The sequence below is a fragment of the Austrofundulus limnaeus genome, unplaced genomic scaffold, assembly GCF_001266775.1.
Source record: "Austrofundulus limnaeus strain Quisiro unplaced genomic scaffold, Austrofundulus_limnaeus-1.0 Scaffold93, whole genome shotgun sequence".
NCBI classification, from domain to species: Eukaryota; Metazoa; Chordata; class Actinopteri; order Cyprinodontiformes; family Rivulidae; genus Austrofundulus; species Austrofundulus limnaeus.
The window spans coordinates 529,466-551,617 of NW_013952495.1; the positions used below are offsets into that span (position 1 = coordinate 529,466).

Below are 22,152 nucleotides of genomic sequence, written 5' to 3' on the forward strand. Positions count from 1 at the left end.
TGCATCACGAGAACAGTTTTTTAATCAAAAATTCAGCAGCTTTAAAGTTTTTTGTCTCAGAGCCTGAGGTAATGTTGAGCAGCTCCCTGCTCCTCTTCGCCACTGTCAGACAACACCAGCTTCACACACACATGCACACACACAACCCCGCTCCGTCATTAACAGCTTGGTCCGAGAGGAGCAATAATTTTACTTTTATTTCTTTTGTATGTTTGATTAAAACTGTTTTCCACATCTTATAACTGAGAATAACACTCAGATGGGGAGGAAGACTGTGTTCTCCTCTGTCTTCAGTCCACCTCAGACCCCTAGTGGCAACTCTTAACCACTTAACTGTCCTCTGGAGCAGTCTGAACTTTTCTTGAGAGTAAGAGTGATTCTTAGACTTAAGAATTTTGATAACTGGCACTTACACTTAAGTCTGAGAGTAGGAGCAAATCTAAGAAATTTTCAGCACCTAAGTCTAAAAATCCACTCTGAGAAGTTTTATAAATATGGGCCCGGGTTGATCTTCAGTATTTGGCTTCTGAAGCTACATTTTCTGCTGGACCATGTTTCCAAGAGATCAAAACAATCAGTTCAGACCTTTTAAAGTGAGCTTCTGTGGAAAAGGCTTTGAACAACTAGGATCTTACTTGCTGTAGATAGTTTCTTAATCGGACTCAGTTTGGAAAAAAAGAAAAAAAAAAGAGTTGTTTTCCAATAAGATTGACAAGCTAAAGGCTAGTCTGAGTGGGGACAATRCTAAAGTGGATTGCTGCCATTTTAAAACAATTCTAGCCAGGTGGCTGAGTGGTTACAGCAGTCATCCTCCAATCAGAAAGTTGATGGTTTGACTAGCCAAGTCCTAAAGGCGCATGTTTCCTGTAGTTGGTTTGGGTCGAGGCCGATCTGTATTCATACCAGAAGTAAATCCCACCAGAGTTAATTTGGAAGCAGACAAAGAGGGTTTTGGTCCGTACCAGGGTTCACGAGTTTATTCACATCTGCATAAAAGATCTGAGGGAAATGGTGGAAAAGAACTCTGGTCCGTTTAAAGCAGATCAAATGTGTCAGGTATGAAAACACCCTAGAATGATTTATCTGGATTAGCCTTCAGCAGAGTTGTAGTAGAGTGCTGTGTGGACGGGAAATGACTGATTATCCTGGATGGATAGAAAGGTGCTATCTAAGTACAGCACGTTTACAATTTACCAATCTCAAATTATGTAATTTGTTTTTATTTGGAGCCTTTCTGGATTAAAAAAAAAATCACAAGGTGCCGCAAATCAGAATCGCATAAAAGACATGATGAACCAAGTTAAGGTAAATTAAAAAAGCTAAAATAAAGTCAGACGAAAGCAAATGATATAAAATGCTACTAAAAAACAATCTGTTTAGTTGAGTTTTCAGCTGTTTCTTAAATCACWGGAAGGGCTGAGTCCCAGAGCAAAGACTGCAAAGGTTCTGAACCTTTAGTTTTATTAACCATTTAATCTCAGAGTCCTGGTGTTGAGAGAAAAGTTCAGAAATGTATAAAGGTGTTTCACCGTGCAGAGCTTTAAAAGTCCAAACCAAAACCTTGAACTGCGTTCTGCACTGGACAGGAAGTCAGGGCAGAGCGGTCCACAAAGGTGAAACGCTGGAGAACTTGAAGCTACAGTTAGAAGCTGACGATTCCRTGAAGTTTTCATAAATTAGGTTCAAACTGAACAGCAGTCGACTACATGGAGTGGAATAATAATGCAGACGTTACTTTATAAACATGTACACTTCTGTCTACCTCACGTTACAAGGTCATTTACATAGAATAAACATATTTACATCTGCGGTTAGTTGCAAGCACAAACTGTGGGGGCAGCAGCTAGCTGTAGCACTTCTGGCAGAGCCTGGGAAACTTCCAGCAGAAATCTCATCAAAAAATATGTAAAGCAAAACTGACAGAAGTATAAAAGTTTATAAAAACATTGAAATGAATTACTTTAAACTGATTGTAATCAACTCCGACTAGCCTTAAACTCATCAGTCCGAACACAGGCTGCTGATCTATGAATATTAATTGTTCACAATCTTCCACAGAACCCTACTTTACAAAGATCCAAACTATCCCTTTCATAGATTTAAAAAACTAGAATAAAACACTTTTTTAATCTTTTCACAAGCTTCCCTCTAAAAATAAAGGCTGTCTTACCTTCAGCCTTAATTGCACTCCTGTATGTTTTAGAACGTAAATAAAAATGTTGATGCTACAATTGTACTGTTTTKTAAATCTGGTGTGTATTTAAAGGAAATGGATCTGAATGAAGATTCAAAGCTGGATTTCTCTGTGAGCAGAACTTGTTTTTATTTTCTCTCTCTTCTACGGTTCTTTTAACGTGCAACTTACAACACTGCAGGTCAATGCCCTGCACCTGCGCAGCAAAACGAGAGATTTTTATCTTTAACRGGTGAGGAAACCAAGTGATTCAAAGTTTATGAATTAGATTGGGGCGAAGCTGTCGTTTACAGGTTTCGGTATCAGTGCACAAAAAGCTGGCAGGAGGCAGGTTGTTTTTTTTGTGTGTTTATCTTTTGGTGGAATATGAATAAATAAAACATATATGGTTATAAGTTGGACTTATGGTTACAAGCTATGAGGTGAAATGATTTTGTTGTGAGCGTTATTTTCTGTGGTTTTAGTGACCTTACAACAGATTACAGAGATGTTTGTGTTATTCTGACTAAAACGTTTGATGTTTTGTAAATTAATTATTCTATACTTGCTGTTGACAATCAGTTTATTAACTTTCCTGAATTTTCATCTCCTCGCCTCCTCCCTAAACTTTTTTTTAACTTCTCCTCGACTGATTTGCACAAACACCACAAGACGAAACGATGCGACTCTGTGAATAAATATGTAAACGTGGAGCTGCTGTGATTATGGGTGTGTATATTGCATTGTACTGTTAGCTGGACGCAGCAGACGTCACGTGAGCGCAGCCTCTTTTTAGCGGCTGGATGAAGAAGKGTCAAGATCTCCCGGAGCTGGAGGAAGAAGGCGGAGAAGCTGAAGACCTGTCGGTTTCTCTCTGGTCGCTCTCGTCTGATGAGCCGGGTGCAGCAGGGTTACTGCGAGGGAACGGAAACATCACGTGATGTTTCGGTTTATAGTCTTATGACAGAAATATCGCATATCGGAACTTCTTGCGATAGTCTGTGTTGAAAAACAGGGCTCAGCACAAATGAAACACTGTAAATTTTATTTCTAAAAAAACATTTTAACATGATAGTTCTCCACATACAACAATATTGGAGTAAGGCGAATATGTAACTAGTTGACATGTGGATAGAAGAACATGTCTGTGTGTGTGTGTGTGCGTRTGTACCTGTCTCCACTCTGTGTGATGAGCCTCCTGCAGGTCTCCATTTGAACATCCAGGCCTCTCTTCATGGAGCACATCTCCATGTACTCGTGCAGGTGTCGGTTCATGTCACTCTTGGCTGTGGCCAGCTCCAGCTGTGAAACGTGTTCCAGATATTTTACTCCACAAAATCACAYGCAGATAATAACTGCAGTTTAGTGATGCTTTGGTTCTATTAAAGATTGTTCAATAGAAATATTTATGTCACCMCAGGAAAGTTTTTGCACATTGGTGGGGAAAAAAGAAACTTGGTTATCAAATTAATTAAATATGGGGCTTAGTTTAAAACAAGTGAGTAATAAAACACTATTTTAATTTAATACAAAGTCACTGTGATGATCATATACTCAACTTTCATGCTTCAGATCATTGCAAACTCTAAGTTTTTGTAAGAAAAGCATGACATGTAAAAAAATCTGATTATTAATTATTTTTGAAGGGATCCATGATTATTAGTTGTAACATACTGTATTTGATAAACATATATTTTAACTGTAAAATAAAGACTGTAAAAATACTGTAGGCTGTTTAGTTTTTATAATTTTTAAATTAAAAATTTAAAAATATATTACACAGACGGGGCCATTTTATTTACACACAAAGCATTCTGGGTAAATGATGACGTGGATAGGTCCTTGGTGTGAGGCTGCTAGCGAGCTATATCCACCCTGAAGGTTAATCTTGGACAATATCTGATGATTGGCTCTTAAACGAAACCAGAGAGCGTTGACAGAGAGGAGAAGGTAGAAATGACTCAGCCTGTAACTGAAAATATAGATGGAGGACCTCAGTTTAGCTTGTTTGTCACTCTAGCGCTGAGCTAATACATATAAGGCAATATAGCGTCAGCACTAGCGCAAAGGCTAACAGGCTAAGCTGAGGTTCTTCTTCCATGAAGCAGCTCTGTTGTCCTCCATCCATATTTTCAGTTACAGGCTGAGTCATTTCTACCTTCTCCTCTCAATGTTCCCTGGTTTCATTTAAAAGAGTCGATCATCAGATATTGTCCAAGATTAACCTTCAGGGTGGATATAGCTCGCTCACACCGAGGACCTATCCACGTCATCATTTACCCAGAATGCTTTGTGTGTGAATAAAATGACTCTGTCCGTGTTGAAATTTATTTTTAAAAATTTACAAAACTAAACATCCTACAGTATTTTTACAGTCTTTATTTTACAGTTAAAATAAATGTTTATCAAAAAAAGTCTAATGTTACAACAAATCGGGGATGCCTTTAATTAACAACAAAACTAAAAAAAACTGAGGGTCTGACCTCAATCTGGTCAATTGTCTCCTGATATTCCTTCTCCCGGGATTTGAACAAACATTCAGTGTCGTTAATCACCTTTTCCAGACAGTCCTCCTAAAAACAAAAAAACAAAAACAAAAACAAAATAACACACAAAGTGTGGGGAGTTTTTCAAACTTTTATAAAATGTCTCTTCATCAGACAGTCAGACACCAGAAACTCCTCTATCCAACCACAGCTTGTTTGATTCCAGCTCAGATTTCAGAGACTAACCAACCGTTCCCTGAGAAACGTAAAGTAGCCAGTGACTGAAAWCAAATACCTGCCTGCATTTATAGGAAACAAAACAAAATGTACACCAGTTCAGGTTACTGGARTCACTTTACAGTCCTGAAACATTCTCACTGCAGAGAGAAACTACTAAATAACACCCCAAAACAACCTTTAACATTCACTTAAAATAGTGTAAGAGTTTTAACATCATTTTACTAACAGACAACTTGTCAAAAACACTGTGGGAAAATAATCTTTATTCTACAAATCACAAGTCTGAGTTAGTTCATGATRAGTAACTTGAGTAACTTTCGCTCACAGCTTACCTCTCCTGGTGGGTGGGTGGGATCTGGGGGCAGAGTGCAACCTGGGAAGTCCTCCCAAAGAAGCAGTGTCTCTTCAGTCTCCTCCCAGGCCAGACTGTCGCAGTCGTCCTCAAACTCACATTCCCGCCTGTAAAAACAACAAAACACACATATAAGCGCACATGAATGAAAGAATCACTRGACGCAGGACGTCTGACAGACAGAGCCCTCACAGCTGGGTCAGCATCCTCTGCATCTCCTCGTTGATCTGATTGGCCGACGAGCCGAAGCGCTCCTCCTCTTTAACCACACCCACGTCACTTTCAGAGGTGCTGACGGGTTCGTCGCACTCGCTCCCGTTGACGGACAGAGGGGTTTGTTTACGCCGGAGACTCAGAGACGACTGGTTGTTCGGAACCTGCGCAGAGATTTTTCAAAGTTCAGAAAAATCTGACAAACACAATCGACATTTACCGTGATGGAGAACTTTATTTTTCCATCCGGTACCTGGTACATCTGGATCACATCCTCACAGTTCCTCTGCTGGGCGACATCACACAGGCGAGCGGTGATGTCGATCCTGCGGCAGATGTCCATGTCCACTTTCATGGCTTTTTCCTGGATTTTACTGTCCAGCTCRGACAAATTCTGCAGAAGACAAAAAGTAGTTTAGAGGAGAAACAATAAGAGTTTTGGTCTTTCTTTTTTTTAAAGAATCATAACTAAAATAAACTGAATTGACTTCAAATGTTAATCAGCTGTAGATCTACACACCACCACACAATTCATTRATTTGATAATTGAAAGGTGGTTTGCGGACAAAGTTCAACCTCACCCGTTTCATCTTCCTCAAACCGAGAGCTCGTTCTATCGAACACGTTGCCAATTTTTGCACATTTAGCTGCCCCTGTTTCCAGAGGATTCCTCTCTAACCTTCTCCGCATGAGCTAAYGTGGTACATCAGGGCGCAAAACAACAAAGAAAAAAAGAAAAGAAGAGAGGGCTGCCAGCTAGAGGCAGAGGCAGCTCAGGTTCTATGGCAGGCCACTGTAACATAAATGAACCCCATGCCATAACTAACATCAGACCGGCCCACCAGAAATGCTCCCAGTTCTCCCRATTAACCACACCAGGGGCCTCATGTACAAAGACTTGCATGGATTTCTWACTAAAACGTGGCGTACGGTCAAATCCAGAAAACAGCGTACGCACAAAATATCCAGCTGTAACAAACCGTGCGTACGCCTGAATCCTACACATTGCTTTTGTACGCCTGAATCCTACACATTGCTTTTGTACATCACAATTAACGTGGAACTGAGCGCAGGTGAGACACCTCCCCTGGCACTCCTTCATTTACATATGTTAAACAGATGCAAATTACTTCCWGCATGTGTGAAGGACATGTTTGTTTGATCCCTGCGTCATCGTAGATCACAAAATTCTGTTTATAAATAAATGCTACACCTTTTATTATATCCTCCAGTAAGGCTGAATCCATTCCTGTTAAATGTATTTTTGGCACAACTTTGCACGTCCATGTGGATGCAATAATTTTTAATTATGTGCATCTGGTGTGAACAATCATTTTCATATCATGAACAGTTTCTCAGAATCATCTCTTAAGTATCCCCAATGGAACCAGAACCACAGAAACCTGCGTACGCCAGCCCTGGAGTTGGCGTGGGGCTGCACACATTTCCACGTTCATTTCAGTTTTGATACATCCAGAGTTTTGTGTGGAAAATGGGGTACGCAAGGATTTTGTGCGTACGCACCATTGATACATGAGGCTCATGGCCTGCATCCAATGATTACTTTCCAACGGTTAAAGTTAAATATTTTGACAAAGATCTCACTCATGGAGTATGTGCTGTAAATGACTCAAATGTTTACGAGTGAGTTTGTTTTGACAGCAATTTTGAACCATGTGTTGAATCCATAAGATAATTAGTTGTGGGTGTACATCCAATGATAAGTCCCTGAAGGTTTCAACATAGTTCATTCAGTGGTTCACAGTATATTTTGCTGACAGAAAAAGTCAACTGAACGTAGGTAATGATGATTTTAAAATAATGATTTTGCAGTTAGCATTCAGAATATGTGATGGGGATCAGTCTCGGCTACTCACTCTTTACAGGCAGAAACCTCACCTGCAATCAGGCCAGCCATCTGCAGGTGTGATCAGACCACATCCTTCCTCTGAGAGGGAGAGGTTTGCTCTCTCCTCCCTCTGATGCCGGCTGCCTGGTGGCCTCCCTCTACAACTAGCCTTTAGTTTTAATAAACCTTTAAAGTTAACCCCACCTCAGCATTTCCTCTCTTAAAGCTTCTTCCCTTTGAGCCAGTGGGTCATAACGGTCAACATCTGTAAAACTGACTGAGTTATAGACATTTTTGTGTTYTCTAAGATGAACTGGCATAGGTGGCCATCTTGAATCAGGTTGATTCCAAAGCTTTATAAGTTGTAGTTGCACATACACCCATTAATCACAGTGAGTCTAAAATCAGGTGCGTGTGTGATCAGTGCACGAGTGTTTGAGCGGCGTCTGCTCACATTGCTCATGAGGCCTTTGAAGAGGACCAGCTCTGCCTTCAGCTGCTGCACCCTGAGCGCCAGCTCGTCCTGACAGCCTTCGCTCTCCTGCAGGTCCTGCACAGACGACAAGAACACCTGTGAAGCCCTCAAACCCACACGGATGTCCTTCTAGTCAAGACCGTTCTCRTCTTCCTGCTGATTTACTCTAACTTCCTGCTGCACCGTCTCGGGGTCTTTTTATGCTCTGGTGGTGGTTTTTGTTGTCTGGTTTCTCCAGACAATGTGGTGCTGCCACCTCAATGAGGTCAGGTGAAGATTCCTGGCAGAGCGGCATGTGAACCTCTTAAGAAAAACCAGCAGACATGTGCACATACAGGAAACCATGAAACAAGACACACGGCTGTAGGGAGCRCAGGGTTGGCAGTTTGATGCTCAGTGATAAGCATGCAAGCTGCATTTAACAGATCTTTAATTCATTTATGGGAAAATTTCACCTTTTATTAACAAATGAGACAAATTATTTAATTAGTGGAAGATCAGTGAAGATGAGAAGATAAAAACTGCTACAGGTCTTTTAAATCTGTACTTTTTGTCCAAGCAGAGAAGAGCTACAGGGAACATAAAGATTTYATCAGAACCTGCAAAATGTGATGCTCAGAACTAAACAGCTCAATTATAATCTGTATTGTTTCTTTATTATAACAGAACTTCACACCAAATCATATACTTCATATTTTGTAATTTGGCTTTTACCTCCTAAAATGTCAATAAATAAAAAAGTCATGCAATATTTCACATTTACCTCTTGTAAGTCTGAAATCTTCTGCTGCAGATCCATCCTCATAGTGTATTCCTCCTCCCATCTAAAAGAAAAACAGATCAGTGAAAAGTTTTGTTTTTTTTTATTAAAAGCAAAAACAAACTTTAAAATAATTTTAAAGTCTCTGATTGGAAAATAATAATTTGGATGTCTGCTTATAACTGATCAGAAAAGTGCTATATAAAAAGGTCATCATTGTGCTCCCATGCAATGATGACATTTGTGCTCTGCATTTAACCCATCATACGACATACACCCAAGTGGAGCAGCGGGCAACTACGAGCAAGGCGGGGAATCAAACCTGCAACTTTCCAGTCACAGGTCATCTGTCTTGGTACTGATCCATAGCCACAAAGTAAAAAAAWATATACAGTATATAGAAATAATTTCTCACTATTAAATTGTTGTTAAGCTGTTCAACTCAGCTGTTCAAGATGGTCACCTAATCACCTTTAAATTAAACCTTGTTTGCAGCAGGAGTGAAATCTTTATTTACTAAACTTCACATAAATCTATTTTAAACTTTGTGACATGATACAAAAATCCATGATTTGTCTTCACTAATAAAGTGAAACAGTTAAGTCACAACAAGAACCATTTTAAATTTTAATATTTTATTTATTATTTTATTTATATTATTCTTTGTATTTTCTCTGCAGCTTTAACAACTACATCTATTTCCATTTCCAGCAACATAAAACTGAACTACACCCAGTTTACAGAAAAGTCATCCTGAAAAACTTACTTCATAAATGAAAACATTCAATTAGTAACTYAAAATCTTAAGTAAATCAACTCAGTTTGCCAGAGTTAAATGGGAAACGTGTGAAACCACCAGTGAGCGACTTCCTGATCATTTGCAGACTCCTGTGATGCAGCTGCTCGACTCCTCATCCCTTCTAAATAAATAAATAAATAAATAAATAGATTCTGAACTTGAACAGATTTAAAAGCCTGAGCCCAGACTAGATATCAGACTGTGTGGCTTCATGCTGAACATGTTGTGGTGGTGGTGGTGAGGAAATCCACCAGCTGCAATCTGCTAAAACGCTGTTTGTGATGCAGAATGCTGCGGAACACTGAACTCCTCAGGGAACAGTAAATCTGAAACAATCTGAGTCATGAAACCGGGGCCGGGGGGGCTTTCTTTTGATCGGTGAARGGCACAAAGTCGAGAAGTGCTTCTTTCTGCAGGCTGAGTCCCCCCMMCCCMMCCCCCTYCAGCAGTTGCAGCTTGCAGTGCAATGCTGCATTGCAGATACAGTGGAGAGAGGAGAGAGGGGAGACGCTGCGCAATGGAGGAAATGTGAGCAAAGAGGAGGAAGTGGAGTGGAGGGAGGGGAGGTTGTGTGGTTTACTCAAAAAAAAAGAAGCTGAGATGGAGAGTGCGGTGGGAAAYCTAGAGGAGGGGGACACCAACGGAAAGAGGGTACAGGTGGAAAAACGGAAGACAGAAAAGTTGATCTAAAAAGGAATGAATTCATTTCGCCCCCCACAAAGTTTCAAACAGATCTMATGTGATCGTTAGTGCTCAGAGTACGTAACGGACAAAAGTTTCAGCAACAAACTCAACAAAATTCAGTTTATTATAAAACTATGTTAGAGCCATCTTTGTGATTGCTAACTGAGCCGTGGCAGCTCGAAAAGTTAAYCAGTTGTAGATGTACATCSTGACTACTTTTGATGAGCTTCATTAAAATMCATCCAKTGGTTCACGAGATATTTTGCTAACAGGCAGACAGGATTGAAGCAATAATGCAAAAGTTTTGGAGTATATGATGGAGATGAGTCTTAGCTACTACCGCAACAAATTTTAGCTGAATATYTGTTRAGTTGACTGAGGTTAAGCCATTTTTCACTTTGCTAAGGTGGGTCAGCTGTAGCAGCTRTTATGAATCGGGCTGACTTTGATGATTTTTTTTTTTTTTTGGAGAATTTCATTAAAATTTATCCTGACAGAYGGATATATAGAAGTACACACAGGTGATTACATCATCCCTTGCCTTTAATGGCGGCGGGCGGTAAAAACTCCAAACTGCAGCAACAAACAACACTGGTTCCACTGCCTGAGCGTAAACAACAACAAGAGAAAGATCCCAGCATGAAGAAACACTGACACCACATTCAGGTGGCGTTCTGAGATTAACAATCCCCCCGTATTTCAGATGGACACGGGTAATTCAGTCTGACATTCTTGAGCTGCTGCAGTCGTTCCTCTGCCTCATCCACAAAGAAGCCCCTGTAATGTGGTCAGAAGCTGCAGAACTGCTCATTCGGACCTAACATGAAGGAATGCAGTGATGAGGGAACACGAGGCCAACTGAAGGTCGYGCAGAAAAGATAACAAGTGATTGTTGGATGGCTTCCACGCTCATACCACAGAACAGGAGCTTAAAAGGTGTAGCCAACTGAATGGAAGYTTATATAACCTTAGCACAAAAAATAAGAAATTATTTGGTAGATTATTTCTTTGTTGTAACAATGCTTCTTGGAAATAAATCGTATATTGGACACCAAATTGGCAGCACCTGAARGTACCAGAAGCTCAAAACAAGTGTCAAGAACAACAGCAAAACAAACTGGCAGAGAAGATTTGGCAAAATTTTCATGTGCACAACCCACATACTCAGCCCTACTGCTCGTCCCACAAATGCATGTTCCTTACAAATCTGGCACCATTTAMAAAGGTAAAYTAACAGGCTTTCTAACCATATAAGATTTATTGCCAAGAAGCATTATTACAACAAAGAAATAATCTGCCAAACACAAACTTCCTTCTTTTAAGTACTAAGTTTATTCATCCTTTACACACAACTCTGTCTGCAATGTCATACAGTCAAGTTTTCTCATATCTGTGTTCCTAACTGGAAAAAAACTGCAAGCAAACTTTGTGAACTGCTGCCAGCTACCAGAGAGTTTGTTTAGCTACAGAAACGGCTGAATTGACTGAAAGTAGATCAACATTGTCAATGTTAGGGYTGGGCAATAAAACAATAACATTATCATGATAGATATAATACAGATAGAATATGTCTGATCACACGGCATTCTGGGGGATATAGGCAGAGGACAGGTTTTAGCCTCCCAACCTCTCACGGCCCAGCAAAGCAAGGTTGGTGGTATCAACTAACTCARTGACTCTTTGGTAAGCTAGCAACAACCTGTTGAGTAACATGTGCAGCAGAAGTTTCATGTTTTGCTTCAGAACTGCTTCAAAATAAAAATGAACGACGTGGAGTGAAAGGAGAAAATGAGTGAAACAGCTCAAAAGGACATTGTAGATAAGAGAGCAAAGGTCACGTCACCAGTTTGGCAGTATTAATCAGCTTTTTTTTTTCCTCCTGTTCCTTATTTCAAATAGATAAAAAAAACTAATCAATAATTACCAATATCGACAAATATGAAACGTTTATATCGTGATTTATATAGACCTAGTCGATGTCCATGGAAGAGCCGCGTTGGGAACATGAGGTTTGATTGTGATGTACCAGTAGGTCTGSTCTGTTGGCAAAAATAGGTTAGGTTAAAACGACAACTTATTGGTTTTGGAGGTTTTGCAAAAGTTGCATGCTTAAAAGCCAAGCTGTAGTTTTATATTGATTTTTAGACTTATAGCTCTCATTCTTTTTCATGTATTTATTTCCACCCAAACATCATCTCGACATTTTTCTCTGGTCTGATCTCACCATATTTATTTACAAACACAGACCAGCCTGATGTAGGTCAACGGCGTGACTCAAGCTTTTACATGATTTTCAGTGTGTGGYTTCTTCACAGTGCATGCCCATGTTTAAGAATTTTCTTTACTAAAATGCATCTGGAAGACTACAGGAGTGAACTCTTTTAAACTGCRCCGGATCACCTTTGTCTGTTTGGTTTTATAGCTTGCACCTTGAACACTTTTCTCAGGACGTTTTAGAAAATTACATCATCCTCAAAAATAAAAACTGCTGCAGCTGTAAAGAACGATAACGGCTGGGCGGACTGATCTGAGTGGAGTGAAAACACAGAAACGCTCCAATTTAATCCAACAATGACCCAAAACTCAGATCTGTTGCTGTCTTAATCTGCATGTCAGGAATAAAATAATCATACAAAGAAAGCAGCTTAAGTGTCTAGCTCTGTTGTGCATTCTGAGCTGTGTGTTCGTGCCACCACCTGGTTTTTATGTGGTCCTTTTGAAGCWCTGAACGTCATTCTATTTTATATTTATCTCCTCACGTCACGTCTTTTTCCTCTCTGTGTATTTGTGTTACCAGCACCTGTCTTTGGGATCAGACATGAACTACTGCAGGCCAAGCTGCATAACTGAGGGGTTTTTTATTTATTTTTTTTGCTGACTCTGCTCCTGCTGGAAACAGCTGATCTGCAGCTCCTGTGAAGAACACCTCTGCAGAACACAGAGCTCCACAGACAAAATAAACAAAAAATAAAAGTTTCAATCCATGTACCTGCGTTTATACTCATCTCTCTCCCTCTTGACTTTAGCCAGCACATTGTACAGAGCTCTGATCTCAGGGGTGATGGTGTCAATCTGGACCCCAACTCCATCTGGGTGCATCCAGGACACCCCGGGGCTGGTCAGGCGTTCGGCACCGGATCCAAACTTGCGGGTGTGGTTGTACGACCAGATCGTCCCCGGGAGAAACCGTGGAGGAGGGTTGGTGGAGTTAAATGGGCCCGTGCTGCTGTTTTGGGTGGTTCTAATCGAACCAGACCCCGGAGAGTCCATGCAGGGGGAGGGTTGGCTGATGGTGATGACCGGGTTACAGGTGGCCTTGGTTTGGGTCGAACTGGAGTTCTCAGAAGATGCTGGTGCGAAGGATGCAGTGAGAGGTGGCGTGAAGAGAGTCGTGGGCCTCCTGGCTGAGTTGTTGGTGTTGTGGAAGGGAAGGGAACCCGGCCTGAGCGGTATGGTCCCGACAAACCCAGTCTGCACTCCTGCCTCCTGGGTGTTCGACCTGGTCTCGCAGCATCCACCTGCACAGGCCTTGTTGGCATCCAGAGCCTGCTGCAGCTGCTTCTCCAGGATCTTGTTCCTGCGCTCCAGCTCGTGCACCTTGGCCAGGAAGCACCTGAACCTCAGGTTGAGGGTCTTCAGGACGCTGATGTTGGATCCCAGGTCGTTCCTGAGGGCCATGGCTGCAGGGGGGTGCGGCACTGCTGCGCGGTGCTGGTAGGGGCCGCTGCTGTGGGTGTGGTGGAGGAAAGCTGCGGTCTGGTCAGGCTCACCCAGCAGTAGCACAGACGGGTCCGGTCCACCGAACACGGCTTCGGGCAGGAGTCCTGAAGGGGAGTCCGGGTGTCCTTGGCTCTGCTGTGGGTGCTGGTGTTGGAGGTGCGTGTTGSCCCCCAACAAAGGATTCATGCTATGGTATTTAAAACTAAAGCGCTGCAGATCTGGCATGAACACGGACAGGCAGTTGGTCTTTCTATAGCAAAATTATAGTATTTAAATCAAACACTTTTACTGTAAACCTACAGGGAAGAGGTGAGCGTGAGACGCCAGGGTTTGATCTGATTATATAACCGTTTAAATCTAAAAACCTTGTCCTTAAAGCTCAGAAGTCTTAACGTCGACTGATGGATCACCGCAGCTCCCTCCTTCTCTGACGGTGCACAAAAACAAGCTAACAACTAAGTAAACGAGCCGAAGCGGGCCAGGAGAGGAACACGAAACAATATTTAAACGTTGAGATAAATAAACGTGGCGAAATGAGGGGAGAAATGCGCAGAGGTTGAATGAATAAGAAAGAAATCCAGCGTTTCCTCCGCGTCTGTGAAGTCCAGGCTAAAGATGTGACCGCAGGCAGGAACAAGTGCTGCGGGATTGGAGGAGCCTCCTACTGTAAATAACCAAGTAGAGGCGCACAAAGATTTTAAACTGTGGCTGTTTGTTGTCATTCTGCTGCGATTCAAACATTTGCTTAATAATTAGTGCGTGTATAATTATGGAAAGTTATTATATCCTACTTTATATAARAAGTCATAATTATGATAAACTAGCTATTGCGTAGCATTTTACAATCATGACTCCCAAATTCCCATATTTAGGATAAGCTTCCTTGATTTATGACTTAGTGGCTCATAAATATGATTTAGCATCTCGTATTTGACGTAGCATCTAAAATAATAATGTAGCATTTCATAATTTTAGAATGCTAAGTCATATTTTAGATAGTTTCTCATACTTACTGAATGTTTAGTCATATTTTCCAAGTATTACGGTAACAGTCTGTGGCCAATACCAAAGTCGGTTTCCACCATATTAAAATAAGTCTAATCTAATAATAAATATGTTAAAATGCATTAGTGATGGACATATTTATTCCACTTGAAGCTACAACCTGAAATGATGAACTGCTTCGCTTGTTGGCAATTGTTAATAACTTCGATTTTTTTAATGCATGCACTAATCTAAAACAGACCATTGATGCAATTCATAAAAACATGTTCAAAATCTTTAAATCTCCACCGTCACATTACATGGGTATTCTAGCACAGTGGTGTCCAAAGTCGGTCCTCAAGGGTCGATATCCTGCATGTTTTAGGTGCTGCCCTAGTTCAACACAGCTGCGCTTAAGGAGGGCCTAAATAGCAGGCTTCTGCAGAAGGGGCCTACTGAAGCCCTACTTAGGTTCAGCTRTGTTGAACTAGGGCAGCACCTAAAACATGCAGGACCCCAGCCCTTGAGGACCGACTTTGGGCACCACTGATCTGGCAGAGAAACAATTTTCCAGTTGGAAGGGCCCCATGTGGCACCAGAAGTGCTACCAAAATACATATTAATAAATGAAACTGCAACTAACTGGTCTAGCTGTTGTCTTATAGATCTAGTCAAAAATTAAAAGATTTTTCCAAACTGAGGTAGTTCAAAAAGCTAATACAAGATTATATCATTCAGAATATTTCCACAGAACCACATATTTTCCCTTTAAAGCTTTGCAACTTTTACTGGAGTAAATACTGAACATGATTTGGAATGGCTTTGTGAATGAATATAAATTTTAAAAACAATCAGTTGAATTTACATTCTCCACAGTTCCAAACTAAAGCGTTCAGGCATTTTAACTTCTGTTATACCAACAGGAGGTGTGTTGAGAACAAATTCATCTTCACAGTTTTATAGCTCATTTGTCATCAGCGTTACACTCATGTGGTGACAAAAGGAAATGACTYGTTTCTCACAAAAAAGGACTTTATTCCACCTCTGACTGCAGCACTTCAGTACTACAGACAGGACGACTTTCACACCTTCACTCCAACACAACAGAACAGGGAGTTTACCAAATAAAAAAAAAATTGGTCAGACAATTAAATCATTTTTTTAGATGGGATGTTTCCTCAGGCAGATGATGAAGGGGTCGACTATCTGATGGAACCAGGTAGAATCATAGACGATACATTAAGTATGTACATTCATCACTCTGAGAATGCGGATCAACAGTGTCAAACAGTCAGCTGCTTGGTTTACTCCTTGGAAGCCATGTGGGCCATCAGGTCGCAAACACGGTTGCTGTAGCCGTACTCGTTGTCATACCTTGTAAGAGAGTAAGATAGTTAGTGGTAATCAATAGAAAATAAGTAAACGCTGTATAAGCAACGAAGGCTCACCAGGAAACCAGCTTGACGAAGTGGTCGTTGAGAGCGATGCCAGCGCCGGCATCGAAGATTGAGGAGTGGGAGTCGCCGTTGAAGTCTGTGGAGACAACCTGCAGGGGGGAAACAAAAAATAAAGTTACATAAACAAGAAACTCCACCAAGAAGATTCTCTGAAAAACCATGACCAAGTAAAGACCTGGTGCTCAGTGTATCCCAGAATGCCCTTCATGGGTCCATCAGCAGCAGCTTTCACAACCTTCTTAATGTCATCRTACTTGGCCTGTACGGGAAAGGAATTATAGATGAAAATCCAAGTTTAAATAGCTTCAATTTTAAATACACTACCTAAAAGTTTACATTAAAAAAGAACAATACTCTCATCTGTATATGTATTATGTAGCTCAAATAGGTGCATGGCTACATTTTTTCCTATGTAGTTTTGCAGAGGTATATTTACTTTGTTATAATACTCAAGTATTTTTCTTTTCCTCGAGGACCTGAAATGAATAAATAATCTTTAATTTTAACAAGGGTTTTTTCTAGTAACTTTTACTTAGGCTGTAAGGCTTTAAGTGGTCAGAGGGATCAGTAGCACCGGTGCATGGCAGCCCTGGCTCTGTCAGTGTGCCCCAGGGCAGCTGTGGCTACAACGTAGCTTACCACCATCAGTGTGAATGTTTGTATAGTGTGAAGCMCTGAAGTCCGTAGAGACTTAGGACTTGTGTTATAAAAGTTCAGACTAGGCCGTTTTTACTTTTATCTTGTTACATTAAAAAAACAACAAAAAAAAGGTACTTTTACTGCTTTACTTTAAGGTTTTACACAGTTACATTTAAATATGACTGGAACTCATCATGGAAGGAGTAGTTTCTACACTCTTTTAAAAAAAAAGAAGTGTTGAATTCAGTTTTACCATTCATTTTCTGTTAAGGCATTTTTACTTTTTTAATTTAAAAAAATGTAAGTACTTTATACACCTCTGGTTTTGCAGTACCTAGAGATGGTGAGAGAAGATACAGTATAACTCGTGTTTTTTTCAAAAATAAATAATTAAAGTACAAAAAACGGCCACTTACTGGTTTCTCCAGGCGAACTGTCAGATCAACCACAGACACGTTGGGGGTGGGGACACGGAAGGCCATGCCGGTCAGTTTGCTGTAAATTAAAAAGAGTACTGCAGTAAGATGCACTCAGTCAATGCAAAGGGTTTATGTCTGGGAGTACTGACCCGTTGAGCTCAGGGATGACCTTGCCCACAGCCTTCGCAGCACCAGTAGAGGCTGGGATGATGTTCTGGCTGGCACCACGGCCGTCCCTCCACAGCTTACCAGAGGGGCCATCTACGGTCTTCTGGGTGGCGGTGATGGCGTGAACTGTGCTCTGATGGACAACAGAAAAACAAAAATTAGATTTCCTGTTTGACATGTTAAGATTTTTGGCAGGTGGAGGGTCAGTTCTCACCATCAGGCCCTCAACGATGCCAAAGTTATCATGGATGACTTTAGCCAGGGGAGCCAGGCAGTTGGTAGTGCAGGAGGCGTTGCTGTTAAAGAAATTAAATGGTTTTTTTTCCTCCAAAAATTGTTATATTTTCATCAAAAAAATGTTAAATACTTGAACTCACCTGACAACCTGAAGGGATTTGTCGTACTTCTCGTGGTTGACGCCCATGACGAACATGGGGGCGTCGGCGCTGGGGGCAGAGATGATGACTCTCTTGGCGCCACCCTTCAAGTGAGCCTGCAAAATGTGTTGAACCCAGAATAGAAGTTTTTAATCCTTTTTCATCGAATCAAAAACACCTTATGAGTGTTAACCTGACGGGATGTACCGAGGCCTTCTCGATTGTGGTGAACACACCAGTGGACTCCACAACGTACTCGGCACCAGCCTCACCCCATTTGATGTTAGTCGGGTCCCTCCTTCAAATTCCAAAAATAAAAAGAAGAGGTGTTGAGTGTTTTTCTTTTACTGTGTGCGCATTATATGAGAGTTTACAGACAGAAGGCGAACTCACTCGTGGAAGACACTGATTTTGTGTCCATCAATGACAAGTTTGTCTCCCTCAGCCTTAACCTCACCGTGGAAACGGCCGTGAGTGGAGTCATACTTGAACATGTAGACCTGAAGAGAAAAGTTCAACTTTCACTTCAGCAAAACAAAATTAAACCCGACAGTTTTATTTCATAGATATAAATAACATAGGATTTTTACCATGTACTCCAGGTCGATGAACGGGTCATTGATGGCCACAATCTCCACCTTCTTGGAGGTGACAGCAGCACGGGTCACCAGACGACCAATGCGGCCAAACCTGAAGAGACAAAGTTTAATTTCTTAGTTGGGCCACAAGATGGCGACCTGTTTCCACACACTGGAACTGAACGTTTTCAGTGAAATAAAAAGTTTAAATCCTTAAAATAAAATAAAAAGTTTGAAATGAGTAGTTTGACATTTAGTTGAACCTCAGAAGACTCCAGATATTATAAAAAGGAGTCAAACTTTTTACTCCCTTCTTGTGGGAATATGCATAACACCCAGGAGCCATGAGACACAAAGAGCAGAGTTCAGGAGGAGGGACAGAGGGAGGTGTGTCAACTGGGCTTTTAGACTCCTTTCTGAGGATGAAAGTCTAAATGCCTCTCAAATGTGGAAATCCTTGTTTGTGACGACAGTGCACCATGTGATCAATGAGCCGAGTTGATTTTTAATCACATTTCCAAAAAGTCTGGTGCTGAAACACTATCACTGCAGAGAGCAGGAAGTGTGGCACGTAAATAAAAACAGACTGTGTATTCTGCRCGTTTTAAACTTTCCTTCCAACAGAAGACAAACAAAAAGTCCCGTTGAATGACCCTAAAGTCAAACCTTTCCTGTTATCAACTAAAGGCCAAAGTTCAAAGGTCAAGAAGAACATGTGCGGTTGGATAACAGTCCAGGGTCTGGAGCTCGTGCACCTGTGCATGTCCTCTAATAGAAAACGTGTGGCTTCAGCTGCTGTGCAGCATCACAGCAAATCAACCATGAGTGGTCTGCAGCTCATCCTGAGTTTCAGAGCAAATCAAATACACTGAGACGAGAGGACTTTACAGAAGTAAATGGAGCTGGGACCAACCAGAACCAAGAGTTTGGTCAACTTATGGATTAAAAAAAGCAATAGATTTACATCAAAATCCCCAAAATATTTATCTTCCCAACAGATAAAACCAGAATTTTTATTTTTTAGTTGGATTATTGTTGAACAGTTTTTAAGTTTTTAAGACCTAACTTAAATCTCTTACAAGAACTTTATCTTTCAGTCATACCTTGCACAATCTAATGTGCCTGTACACATGTTGCACATATTCAGATAACGACTAGTTCAAACAATCAGGGATGATGAAAACAGAAACACTGGTAAAGAAAAGGTCTCATTGTGTGACCTGATGTGACACCGTAACAAAAGTGTGGCTTAAATTTCATACATGGAGAGTGTGAAAATATTTTCTTACCCATTGATACCGACTTTCACCATTTTGCCTGGATTGGTCTAGTCCTCTGGAAGAAGAAACAAAGAGTTTAGTTCATTTTTTGTTGAACCTCACTTATTAATATTCCCTCACTGGATTAGACCAGTAATCTGATCTAAATAAAATTTAAACACAAATCTTATAAGAACATCACACTGCCTGCAAAACTATAAAAACCCAATTAAATTACAATGCAGAGCCTCAAAAGGGTGCTAAACTCCAATTCAAAGTTCAAAGTAAAAATAATTAGATAAGTTTGGTTTAAATTAATGTTAACAACTTTCTTTAAAAGTCTAATTAGGTATCCAGGAGCTCTCTGATTAAAGTTGTGTTTAATTTTTTTTCTTTTTACCGTTTGTGAGAAGACTCAGTCTGTCCTGGGACTCTGGGTGTGAGTGGGGAGAGCAAAGTTTAACCCTGACTTTTTATGATTGACTAGACCACGAAGCCACGCCCCCTTCAATGCCAACCAATCATCACCACGCCCCCTTTTTTCTGAATGTCAAGGTCGTCCTGCAGACTACCTCCTGAGGCCTCCCACTTTTAAAATCCAGCTTCTCTCTCTTCTCATCTTCTGCTCGGTTTAAAGCCTGAAGTTTGTGGTTATTTTTTAAAAAGTTTAACTCGTGGAGTCTCGGTGGGTCTGACTTTAAGAGGTCTGGATTTAGATCCTTGAAGGCCTCATAGAGTGGAGTGGAAACAGAGAAGGGGGTCCCCAGTTGACCTTCTCACTGAATGCAGACACATGGAGGGGGGATCAAATCTCTGTCTTACAGCCGGTGACATTTAATGTCCAAAGACCATGACCCTTCGCTTAAATGAGTCCGTTGCTGCTATTCTTTTCTCTGCCGCTCCATTCCCTCTGCAGGAGTCAAAAGTTGAAGCCCGCTCGCTCAGTTTGACTTAGATATGTGCAGGGGAGCGTGTCTGAGTCCATTTGTTCGGCTGAACTGTGGCTTTGTGAGGTTTATTTTGAAATAGTTGAAAGGGTTTTGCAGCTGTGGAGGTGTGCGGGATAGTGTGTGTGTGTGTGTGTGTGTGTGTGTGTGTAAGGGGGGGGGGTCACCCTTCAGCTCTGAGATTAAATACCTTCACTTGTCTTCCCTGCACACAAAACGCGACAAGGTTCAGCCGTGTCAGCTGCTGTTTCCAGGGCTATTTTTGACTCTATCCTGGCAACACAAGAGAAGGGACTTCAGATGATACAGTCAAAAGTCAAACCTGAATGAGCCACAGTGGATTGTCTGTCTTTCTACCTTAAAACTGACCCAGGACCATTCAAGAACTTCAGGCTGCTCTGAAAACGTGCAGCTCTGGTGGGTTTTGTGGCAGCTGTCCAGTGGTCCTGGCATAGCTGAACTACCACAGGCCTGGGTTCAGGCATGCCGGGCTCAGGCGCTGCTTTGCAGCTTAAGGTCACAGAGGGGAATTAAAGGTCAGGCTAAGATTAGACTCTCATGCCAAGTGCTGCCTCACACAGATCACATGTCCTTTCTGTATTACACCTAAACATTAAAAGGTTTGAACTCGAGAATCAGCACGCCTGTACATTTTTGAAATAAGAAGGCAAAACTGGAAGTTGAGTAAAAATGGTCAAATCTGGACTTTTGTGCTGTGCGTGAGTTCATTTTCACAACATGAGAGCAGAGCAGAACAAAGTCCAAGTTGCAACAACAGAGCAAACAGTTGTGCAGTCGCAGCGCCATCTTGTGTTGTGGCACAAAAGGTCAGATGATATCCATAATCAAAATACGTTTTTATTCAAACTTCGAGACAGCTTTTATGTCATAAAATATCACCATGAAATAATAATGTGTCTGTTTGTTGGTCTGCCTGTAAGTACATCCTAACACACATTTATTACTCTAGATTAGCTAGAAGTCTTCATTTGCACAATTCTCACCTTTTTAAATGCTAAACTTAGCTTGGTTGGAAAAACAGAGATTTAAAGAAAGCAGTGGCAGCTAATTTTTAAGATCATTTTATTAAAAGTTGCTGAAATAAAGAATGTGCCTTTTGCAGAAATGTCTTTTATGCTTTCAAACTTGCATAAACACATTTAATTTGCCTAACATCAGRGCCGGTCCTACCTAATTTGGTGCCCCTAGGCAAGATTACAGGTGATGCCCCAAGTACAATTTTCTAAATCTCATTGTCAATTTACATTCACATACCAAAATACATTGTTTTGTCTTTGGTGATTTTCGAACACCTGCTCACGTCAACAAGCAGCTGTGGAAAGAAGCAGTTCTATGGGGGGTCCAGGGGTATAATCCCTGAGAAATTCTATATTTTCTAGCCATTTTACTAAATTCTTGCAATTCATAAAACATAAATTCAATATGTTATGAAGGTAGAACACTGAAAACCAGACCTTATCTACACTCACCGGCCATTTTATTAGGTACACCTGTCCAACTGCTCGTTAACACTTAATTTCTAATCAGCCAATCACATGGCGGCAACTCAGTG

The 22,152-nt window shown here is 41.1% G+C and overlaps 2 protein-coding genes across 2 annotated transcripts; both read right to left on the bottom strand.

The window, feature by feature from the left end:
* Positions 1-3,359: 3,359 nt before the first annotated feature.
* iffo1b (intermediate filament family orphan 1b) lies at positions 3,360-13,643 on the bottom strand (the record flags this gene model as incomplete). Its single annotated transcript, XM_014012584.1, is given in 8 exon segments — positions 3,360-3,475; positions 4,657-4,746; positions 5,232-5,358; positions 5,444-5,628; positions 5,718-5,858; positions 7,768-7,863; positions 8,552-8,612; positions 13,021-13,643. Coding segments are annotated over 8 exon segments (1,439 nt in total), but the record flags the coding sequence as incomplete, so codon positions are not given.
* Positions 13,644-15,749: 2,106 nt separating this feature from the next.
* Positions 15,750-20,093, bottom strand: gapdh (glyceraldehyde-3-phosphate dehydrogenase). The gene is made up of 12 exons (XM_014012585.1): positions 20,033-20,093; positions 19,663-19,708; positions 18,386-18,485; positions 18,189-18,295; positions 18,003-18,093; positions 17,796-17,911; positions 17,633-17,714; positions 17,400-17,551; positions 17,248-17,326; positions 16,368-16,451; positions 16,184-16,281; positions 15,750-16,109 (listed from the first exon to the last, which is right to left on the bottom strand). Exons 2-12 carry the CDS (start codon positions 19,683-19,685, stop codon positions 16,040-16,042), a joined length of 1,002 nt encoding a protein of 333 aa, XP_013868039.1. The 5' UTR covers positions 19,686-19,708; positions 20,033-20,093; the 3' UTR covers positions 15,750-16,039.
* Between the last annotated feature and the right edge of the window lie 2,059 nt (positions 20,094-22,152).